General features: G+C 32.0%; 1 protein-coding gene across 1 annotated transcript; it reads right to left on the bottom strand.

Moving 5' to 3' along the window:
• Window positions 1–1,724: 1,724 nt before the first annotated feature.
• LOC132048870 (gibberellin receptor GID1B-like) lies at window positions 1,725–4,305 on the bottom strand. The gene is made up of 2 exons (XM_059439557.1): window positions 3,747–4,305; window positions 1,725–3,187 (listed from the first exon to the last, which is right to left on the bottom strand). Exons 1-2 carry the CDS (start codon window positions 3,783–3,785, stop codon window positions 2,189–2,191), a joined length of 1,038 nt encoding a protein of 345 aa, XP_059295540.1. The 5' UTR covers window positions 3,786–4,305; the 3' UTR covers window positions 1,725–2,188.
• Window positions 4,306–11,480: the final 7,175 nt, after the last annotated feature.

Below are 11,480 nucleotides of genomic sequence, written 5' to 3'. Positions count from 1 at the left end.
CCACCAACTGACCACATTTTAGTCTTGTTTTTGAACTGTAATTATTATGTTGGAATTTTAAATTTTATGAGTAAAACTTCATGATAGTATTCTAGAAGCTTAATTGTACAATTTGAAACTTCTGCACAATGATTACTTTTTAATTAAAAAAAAGGAAAATAACTATTTATGAATTTTATCCAATAAAACAGCTAATTTATATTGTGTAGGTGCAACGTTCAAGTCTTACCAAGTCTTTCTCGAATCTAGGGCCAGGCCTCCTCCACCCAAAAAAAAAAGGAGTTTTATGAAGTCAAATTTAATACATTTAATTTTAGACAAATATAGAAAATTCTGAACTAACAGTTTCAGAAACAATTCCCCAAAAATAGTCGGAAAATAAAATTTTGGTATATTATTATACGGTGGTCCCCTTATTGTACTGGTACAAACAAGTGCTAAATCCAAAATTCCCGACCAATGGTTGATAAGCTCTACCCTTAAAGTCTCTAATCCAAAAAAATATATATAAGATAAATTAAAAATTAAAAAAGAAAACCAATTTATTCAATGCCCAAAACTATCCTAAATTCCCAAAAGGCCCATATATAGAACAAGAAGAAGAAGAAGAGCTGACAAAGAAATGAATAGAAAATATCAACTTCAAGGAAGGAAGGAAAGCATTGAATCAATGTCCAATCATGCAACTATGTAAATTGTACCCTTCATTTCACTTTGGATGGACAGGGTTTTGTTTTGGCTCTGTCTTTGGCCTTTTGGTTCAAAGGGGGGGCGATGACAAGAGGGATTCCTTTATGGTCCACCCCCAACCCCCTCCCCCACCCCAACCCCCAACTTCCTACGTACAAAATTGCAACAATAGGCATTGTCATGACTCATGACCTCCAATTCTAGCAGATGACTTTTTTCTTACTCAATTTTTAGTACCAAAGGGCAAATTAAGGTACTTACAATAGTTGATGGTAAGGTTAGGCAGAATTTAGTAATTTTGACCTAAGTTTTGTATTTGCTTTAAGATTTTCATTTAGTACGAGCAAATAATAAAATTCATAAATTTTAAATTCTGGATTCGAATTTACTTACGAGGTACCCTTCAAGTTGCAGGATAACCAACTCATATACAATAAGCAATGCCATACATAGGAAGCTTCCACCGTATTAAGGTACTTACAATAGTTGATTTTGACCTAAGTTTTGTATTTGCTTTTCAGATTTTCCTTTAGTACGAGCAAATAATAAAATTCATAAACTTTAAATTCTGGATTCAAATTTACTTACGAGGTACCCTTTAAGTTGCAGGATAACCAACTCATATACAATAAGTAATGCCATACATAGGAAGCTTCCACCGTCCACACTTCCTTTTTGTCTTTAGATAATATTGACAAGGAATTGTTAGTATGCATATTTTTATTCATGTTATATTTCACATAAAATAATATATATTCCGACATAATGTACAAGGGTATTTGAAATGTGGGGTTAAATACCCAAAAAGCCAAGTGCTACATTAGTTTGTGGCTTTGTGCAAAATAACCCTTTATAATATACACTTGTTATACTACCAGTATAGTTTTAACTATTTGTGACGTATTACTTACTTCTTCAATTTCCAAACTAAATCAATACACTTAGAGCATAAACAACTACCATGAGTTGATTTTTAAGTAATCTGATAGTGTAAAACTAAACAACACAAAAGAGACAAGATAAGAGGATTGGGAGAAACTTAACAAGCAAAATCTTTTATATATTTTCTAAAAACATAACTATAACATACAAAATAAGATCACAACATCATGAACTTTCCAATCCAAGTTCTGAAATTAGTTCTTTTTAGTGGTAGTAACCAGATGCTTGAAACAACTGAGAGACCACCAGAAATTACTCCCTTATCAATACTACATCCACCTTCCATTGCTGGATACAAGATTCTTCTACCAATTCCACAAGTTACAATTCTCAGGCACCCCCTGGAGGGCCGACATTTCATCGGCAAACACCTTCAAATGCAGAACGACAACCGCAAGGGTGGACACTCTTATCACCAATATAATGTGATACAGAGAAGTAATTCTACACAAATCATATTACACACCATTATATTCACTACAGAGGAGGAAAAAAACCCGAGTGATATGTCAAGCTTCTGTTATATATAGCTGCCTTTAGTTGAAGTTAAGTAAGTCTATGAACGGTTAGGATGGATGAAGCTTGTTATCTCCTCCATAAGGCAACGAAAATGATCATTATTAGGCAAGAAATAGAAACCTATTGTTGCCTCCTTTAGGTATAGAAGATTCACCTCGTGCCCTGATTTTTGCAATCCTTGAACATAAGTCAATTGCCAATCTTGAACAAGATCCAAACCGGCTACAACGACTAAACTCTTTGGAAAGTTAAGTCCTTCAAGGGTTTTAGACCTAGGTCCAAATATATTACAAGCAGGATGGTCCCTATCTTCCCCTTCCGGTAAATATGCCCTCCAATACCAATCCCTGTCCTGAACCGTTACGAAGTACTTCCCATCCAATCTACTCTCGGATTCCATCCTCTTTTGTCCACCAAACATTGGATGAAGAAGAATATTTCCCAATACTTTGACCCCTTCTTCAGCTGCCCTCACAGCAACATGGTGAGCAATATTACCACCCGAACTATCACCTGCCATGTAGACATGAACTTTCATATCCTTCCCACTTTGAAGCCATGTCCTCGATTTCACCCATTTAAGAGCAGCCCATCCATCATCATACGCACAAGGATAACGATTCTCAGGTGATCGTCTGTAATTCACAGAAACAACAACAGCCTTGCAGATGCTAACAAGGCGACGACAAAATGTGTCGTAAATAGCACTATTGGCTGAAGAATGAGTGAAACTTCCACCATGGAAGAAAATAATAACAGGAACAATTTCTGTTGTGCTCAAAGGTTTATCAAGCTCTACTTTACCCCAATCAGCCTCATTTTTTGGGGCAGGTTTATAGACTCGGTTAAGTAGGCTCGTAGCTCTATCAACTACATCAAAAGAGTAAACACCATCAACTGGAATCGAATTTGCAGCAACTTTCCTTTCAAGAAACTCAGCCAAATCGCGGTTAAATGTGCCATCAGACCGGCGAAGCATGTTGTAAGCCAGCTTGAAATTGGATATAAGTATCCATGTATTAAGTGGAACCATTCTCTGCCAAAAGGGACATAACACATAAGGTCTAGTCATTACAAAAAAACATCTGCAAATAATAGAACCAATAAACATCCCCTCTAAGGTACTACTAAAAGAAAGTTGATCATAGCAATACACATCTTGTGACAATCCACAAATAGTCACAACAAATAAAGGAAACATCTGCAAAATTTGTATGCATAGCCAGAAAGAGAAAGTCAAAATGGAAAAGCAAAAAAATCAACCCCAAAAGAGCAAATAAGAAAGCAAAAGGTGATTTTGTAAAGGAGGTTAAATATGTACAGACAGGGCAAAGAAACATAAGAATGACATAACATGTACCTAATCAAAGCTCATCCACTTAAATCAATGATAAAGATTCATCCTTTTTTCCTCAAAAAAAATCAAATTTTCCCAGACACAAAAGGTCAAACCCCAAAACATAGACCATACTAGTGGATTCAGACATGACATGATCCTCTAATTAAAGAAAAAATGGCCAATTAACATAATCATTAACAAAAAAAAATTAACAAAATTCACAAAGAAAAAGGGGTTAGTAGTCAAAAGAAAATACCTTAGATTCATTAGCGTTGATCTCGTTACTGCCAGCCATAAATATTTGCTTAAAAACTCAAATTTTTTTCAAGAAACTTAAAAGGGTGCACTGATCTTCAAGAATACAAGTCTATTAGCATTCATAATGACTCGAATAAACTGGAAATGAGTTGTGGGGTGTGGGGGGGAAGAGGGGGGGGGGGGGTTGATTCCTAGTTTTGTGCTAAAAACTAAAACAAGAAGAGACCCTTGTGAAAACAACACAACACAAATGTCACAGCAAGAGGGGGTTGGCTTAAGAAGAAAGAGTATAGAGAAAATATTAGCCCCAGAGTTAAAACTTTAAAAGCGTGGAGAACTCACGAACACACAGTGAAGACCAAAAAGGGGAATAGAAAGAGAGACGACAACAACAGTGAAGAAAAGAGAGAGAGAGAAAGCGTCATTAACAATTCATTGTAGAGTTGTTAACTATTTATGGCTGTTTTTAACCAAAAAAAGAAAGAAAGAAAGAAAGAAATTAAAGAAGAATCAATCAAAGGTCCAAAACTTTTAAAAACTTGATCAAATGCAACGTAAGGACTACGAGGTTATTTATAGGTTCAATATCATAGAGCGTACTAGAGTATCTTTGTTTTAGCTCATTTAAGCTCATTAAGAAATCAAAAATATAATGTATAGTTTTCTAAACTACTCTTATTTAATAGAAGTAAATTGATTGTTTTATCTTAAATATTGTGCACTCTCTTTTTTAATGTTAAGAACATAATTGGCTTATTTTGGTCTTGAATTTCTAAAGCTACTATTATTTTGAGACAAATTTTTTTGGCAAAAAGACACTTATTTGGGACGGAGGGAGTAGTAAACATTACTCTTGTTTCAAAAAAGAAATGAAGGAATTTGGTGTACAACAGTCAAATTGCTTTTGAAAATTATATAGGTTCAATTCGTCGTCCGAACAATAGAGTCGTTATGCTCGTCGAGATAAATATAATTAAAGTATTATTTTATTTTATTTTGGTCTATGGAGATTGAAGAATTAGGCAAAAAAAAAAAAAATCAAAATACATCCTAGAAAATTTATAAATTCCATTGAAGAGAAGCAAAAAAGGGCTTTTATCCAAAATTCCATAAATGAAAAATGAAAATCATGTTTCGTACATGTCAAATCATGAATTAGCAACTATCAAAATCAATTATCTCAAATTGTTCATTGTTGAAAGAAAATGAAGCTTAGTTCATGGGACCGCAAGTCTCTATTCAGAACTAATTTCTTAACCTTATTTTAAAATGATTAATTTACATAACGTATTTAAGTATAAATTACAATTAGTATAATATATGGGGGAAAATTGTCATCATAAAAATAATTGCTGATTTTTTTCAAAATAATCTCACCATCTTAGTAGGCGTTTGGCAATATATTTCAAATATTCTTCACTTTCATGAATATGGAGTTCGAGATGTAATCGTGTTTGGTTATATTTTTCGTAACTGAGAGAATAGAGCACTTTGTTTGAAATTTATGGAAAACAAATTTGAAGGACTTTTTGAGGGAAAATAACACTCTATGTCTATTTAGAGAAAATATTTATCAAAGCGAAATTTATTTCTAATCTTATCGAATACGGATAATTTTTTTCAAAAAAAATATAAAAATAATTAAAGGTATTATTTTTTCTTGAAAAAAATAAAATTTTATGATTTTTTATACTCTTAAAAAATAATTTTTTTTTTCAACAAAAAATATTTTTTCCAAAATATAAAAATAATTCCGTATTATTTTCTTTAGACAAAAAATTATTCTTGCGGCTAGATGACGCGGCGCAACAAATAGATGGCAGACCCCATGACCTTTTTTCAAAGTTGAAATTAATTTTGGCCTTTTTAAATATCATATTTCTAATCTTACCGTAACGATACATTATTAGACACTTTTAACAAGGTTGATACATCATCTACAGTAAGTTTATATTGTTGTATATTGTATGTATAAACGTTGTTGCAAAAAAAAAAGTTAGCTATGCGAATGTAAATTTAAAAATATAGCTACGTGTATGTATTATCTTATGTTGTATTGTATTTTATTGAACACGTCCCCTTTTTAAAATTTAAAACCCAACTCCAAATTGAAATTAAAAATTAAATAACGAAACACTAATTTTGAAGTAAAATAAAATTATTCTGAAAAAAGAATAGTTAATTCTCGTGGTCAAACTGGTCCTCATAAAATAAAAATAGAAAGAAAGAGTATAAATATTTATGACAAGGAAAGGTGGAAAAAATGAGGCGAGCAATGAAAGGCAAACGGACGGCGTTGGTGAATAAAGGCGAGAGAAACGACAAAACAGGCGGCTCAAATGTATTGTTTAATAGGACCCGTTAATTAATTTCCTTTGCTAATTATAATATAAAGAAATTCCTTAATATAAATCCTCTCTACTTTGTACTGTGGACACATGTTGTAGTGGCATACACTCTCATTATCTCTTTGTATTTTTATAATACAAAGTTGCTTTTTTCAATTTAATGGAAAGTTAATTAAAGTTAATGGAGACTTGACTTTATTAGGCACCTAAAAGTCTTGTACAGTACACAAACCACTTCATTTTGTTCCCACGCCACAATATTTGTTCTTACTTTCCAAGGGTTAATACGCATCCACGCCGACTACCTTAATCATCACTTAACCCGCTTCATTTTTTTTTTACAATTTAACTTTTTTTACACTTTTTTTTTTTTTTTTAATGACAAGGAACCGGCAGCCACTATCCTTTGAGTGCTCACAGGATAAACCGCCACTCTGTCCTGATAGCCCGCAAACCACGCGAGAGGAAAACCGCACTAGACAAGCTCCTTGCGAGGGCTCACCTGTAAGGCAAATCCCCCCACATTTGTCGTAGACAGGAAGTTTTGAACCTGAGACCTCCATTATGAAAACCCGATGCTCAATAAACTGAGCCACCCTTGAGGGTAATTTAACTTTTTTTACACTTTTAATGTATAATTTCTTAGCATCGTCAAATTAAGAAATCCACTATAACATGGACGTTAATTATAGTATATTAGAGTACCATATCGGTTGTCGTGGGATGAGTAACATTTCTTATATGGTCCCAAACAATTTCACCTCATTGAACTAATTTTTGGAATGTGTTATGTTCAATGTTTAGTTTCTTATCATTGTATTAGAGTCGGTCCCATCCCACTTCTTCTATTTTCAGTTGGACCCTATATTATTTGTCTGGTTTCTAAATGTTCAATCTTGGGCAATGTTAAAGTTCTTGATATGATCTTAAGCAATCTTCATCTCATGAGCTATTTTTTTAATTAAGTTAGGCACAGTGTTCTCTTTCTTATCATAATAAGCCTAATTTGATAACGTTAAACATAAAGTAAATAATTTACTATATGTCGTTAAAACTCGTCAACAATGCAAAAAATCTTTATACGGCTCTTCTACTTAGTAAATCATTTTTTAAACATTTGGATTAGAAAAAGAGAAAATAGCTACAATGCGCCCTAATTTTTTGCCGAATTAATTATAACACACTCAACCTTTACGAATGACCTATTACGCTCCTGGACAATTTTAAAGTGAAATTAATGCCTCTCTGAAAAGCCATAACCAGATCTGCCTCATGTGGGTGAATTACACGCGCCTTACACGTGTATTTTACCACCAAAACCACCAGTCACCCCCTTTCTCACCGGAAAAATGGCCAAATCTGGACACTTGTGTATTTTTTCATATCGTTTCTTTGGGAATTTTCCATATCTTTTCATTGGGAATTTTTCTTTAGTCACCCCCTTTCTGACCGGAAAAAATGGCCAAATCTGGCCACTCCTTTCTCCCGCTAATAATTGGCTGAAAAAATGTTTTACCGTACCTTTTTCAATTTGGTGTTGGGTTTTTAAATCTTTAAAATGGTATAGTTTTGGAGAAATGGTCCTCCTAATTTGGAAGAGAACATGTGGCTTTTAACGGTGGCAACATAGAATATGAAAGGGTGTAGATTAGAATGTGGAGTGGTGTAATTAATTCTCAAATTGATATTGTAAATTGAAGCATAGCAGTTTCCAACGTGCTTTTAGTACTTTTTAATAGGAAGAAACTGTTGGTTTTTATATAATTAATTGTCCGTGCACAAAAAATAATCGTCGGAAAATGTATACTTCCGGTGAGGGAAAGTGTGTGTAACAAAGAAGAAGAAAGGAATAAAAGAGAAAGAAAAAAAAAAGGAAAATAATAAGAAAAGAGAAAAAGTAAAATGAAAAGTAGAAATGTTGAAAAGTATTATTTTAATATTTTTATTTGCTTCTCACTCTCTCAAAGAGAGTGAACTGCATTCTCTGTGCCACCTCGCCATTCAGGGAGGTATTAATTTCACTTTAAAATTGTCCAGGAGGGTAATAGGTCACCCGAAAAGGTTGAGTGTGTTATAATTAATTCTATGAAAATGTTAGGGTGCATTGTACCTATTTTCTCTTACAAAAATCTTTTGATCTTTCTTTTTGCCTTTAAATATTTATATTGATTGTTAGAGGACTATCTTGGAGTTGTTTGGAAGTGTCCTTTTCTTTATTGGATTTTTTTCACAACAACATATGTTTTTCATTTTCAAAAAATTGACCGACTCGTCTCTAGCATGCTCCTTGCCCACCACCATTCCCTCTTTCCTTAGCAGCCGATGATATTTTCTAATTTGTACCAAAAAGATCATTTACTAATAGAAACTTTTTTATTAACAATATGACAAATTGTAGGACAAACATAAGAGTTGGTGGGGTAGATTTACTAAACTTTTAAGTCATTGGACTAGAAATGAAAAAATGAAAGAGTCAAGTGAATAAATCAGTCAGCATATATAATTACTATATAGTTAGTATTTTATTTTATCAGAAAACCTTCACAGCTAAGCACGGAGAATTAAGGTTCCGCCTGATCCTCAAAAAGATATTACTGCTTAAACAATCTTTATTAGAAAATAGAATAGTTAGTGGATTAGATAATTAGAGTCACTAACGACAATTAACAATGGACCAAATACGAAATAATCACGTAAGAGTGGATGACCACTACTGCCAAAAATACTTTGTCTTATTACATTTTTAGTATCCAATTTCTCTCAACTCCGTTGAGCTTAAATCCTTGGAAACTTGTATAACATAGAATTCAAGACTCTTGTACAGAATTTCCGCGTAAACTGGATCATAAATTAATTATAAATAAAATACTACATCATAAATATTTCAACGATACCTAAATATTTCTATCAAACTCTGCTATTGAATTTCTTTTCTTTCTTTTTTTAGTTTAGATGTTTTTTTTTCATTTTAGGGGTCCATGAACTTCAGTAAATACCAATACCATTATATATGGAGAAACAGAGAAGTCGATAAATAAATTTCTAATTACCACTTTTTCATTTAATTTTTTACATAAAACAAATTTCGCAGACATATATAATAGAATCATGTTGATGTCAGCCAAAGATCACTTTTTTTTTTTTTTTTGTTGGAAGCACCAAGATCACGTAAAATGACTTTTATTCTAACTTTATTTATGTACCCATTACGCGTCTATTATTTCCGCCTTCCCTGTCGCTTTTGATTTCTAGTGTGTTTTGGATCAATATGCTTGTGATTTTCTTAATGGTAAATTCAAAAACGTATCTCCCAGCTCTCTTGCCATCTATAATATAATTTCAAAAAAAAAAAAAAAAACACATTTGTTTCGTCTCTTTTTAACATACCAAAATTTAACTTAATTAGCTCATGAGGTGAAATTTATCAAAATTATTTAATAAAATAATTTTTCATTTTCTCAAACAAGGTTGAACATTATAATATTTTCTAGGCTCAAAACTGGATGGTTACAATGTTGACAGTATAACAAAATGACCAACATTAATTTAATAACCAAGAATAATTAATCGAATAAGGATGGATATGGATAAAGAAAGTAAACGTAATTATATGACTAACCCAACCCTTAACATGATTCATCAGATGAGAATCGTTCAATACAATATAAAAAAGGCAATATCCTATTCCCTCAACAACCAATGCAAAACACTTTATTGTATTAATTATTTATCAAGAGGTTATTAGATCTGAGTTTGTATCACGATGATCCGAATATAACATATTGATGATAGTCAAACTATTCGTAGGGACGTGTCCAAAATAGTTAAATTTGTTGGCTTTTGTATATTTTTCTGCCTTTGGGTCATCATTAAACAAATATTTAAGCATCTCAGCATCTTTATACACATGGAACAACACTCGTATTCAAGAATAACTTGCATTTATATTAAAAAATCCCATCTCTATGACGGAAGAGAGCTTACTAAAGAAGAGCAATTGTGTGATAACTATAGAGGGATATGTTGGGATAAATTGAGTCATTAGTCACTCACAGGCCTTGAGTTCTAATTCATAAAATAGAGAAACTTCTGATAAGAATCAAATTTCCGTAGATAACATAATCTTTATATCAAATCAATTAATATTACCATAAGGTTACAAATTTAAGTTTAAGAAAAAATAAGGCATGATTAAAAAAAAAAATTATAGTGAAATTGTGCTTGTACAATCAAACCTCTCTATAACAACCTCATTTGTTCTGATATTTTTTGATTTTTTATAGCGATAAGTTATTATACACATATAATATTATTTTGACATTTAAACCTTATTTGCTTGTTATAAACAAAAAGTACCCAAAAAATTTATTTTTCATTGTTTAGTGTTATAAAAGAATTATTTAAATATAAATTTTGACTTTTAAAAGATGAAAACTTTTGCTCAATGAATACAAATATGTGCCAATAATTTTTTTAATTTTTTTTTAACCGAAATGTGATATTTATTGTAAAAAGTCGTGTAATTGATTAGATTAGTAAAATATTTGATTAACGTACTACACCTATTATTAGTTAGCTTAATAGAAAATATTCCATTTCTATATATGCTTTATGAGAACAAAGCATTGGCAGTGCTTTCTTTATTATGAAAATTAATGTCCAGCAAAAGAAGTGATAAATAGTAAATTAAAATTAATTAATATTTCTGTAAGGCAGTTATAGAACGGTAATTTTACTGTTATAATGATGAATGTTGTCATTATAGGTAAATTTTTATTGTAACTTATAAGAAGGTAAAATATAACATAAAAATCAATTTTAAATTGGCTTTTATAATGAGATGTTATAAAGGGTGACTTTTATATTTATTTGATTGGCGTAATATCAACATTTATTTATATTCCAGTGTACATTGGCATAAAAACAAAAATTGAAAAAGGAAAGTTGGATGTAGCTAATAAAGCAATGTACGTAGGGAGCGTACTTGTAAGAAGTAGACAACTGACTATCAAACAAAAAAACAAAAGAAAAAAGCATTACAAACATGTAGCTCCACGACAGAACACAGTTTAGTTTTCCTTGCGTGCGGTCGACGCCATGGCACGTGTCTGCACAAATACTACCATGGTTTATTAGCAAGTGACGTATTGACTAATTTACCCTTCATTACTCCATAAATCTACAAATACGCCCTTCGATAACGACACGTGTTTGGTGCTAAAGTGATGGTATGTGGGTTGTCGTTTTGTGGAGGCTTCGAATTTTGTCCTTCTGCGCGTATGCATGCATTTAATTTCCTCATTACTCAATCCGTTCCAAAAATAAGTGTTATTTTAATAAAAATCACGGCAATTAAATATGGGAAAAGGATCAAAAATGTCCTT

This window comes from Lycium ferocissimum, chromosome 1, assembly GCF_029784015.1.
Source record: "Lycium ferocissimum isolate CSIRO_LF1 chromosome 1, AGI_CSIRO_Lferr_CH_V1, whole genome shotgun sequence".
NCBI lineage: Eukaryota > Viridiplantae > Streptophyta > Magnoliopsida > Solanales > Solanaceae > Lycium > Lycium ferocissimum.
Note: the sequence above shows the minus strand (reverse complement) of the source record. Positions and strands in the feature narration are given on the sequence as shown.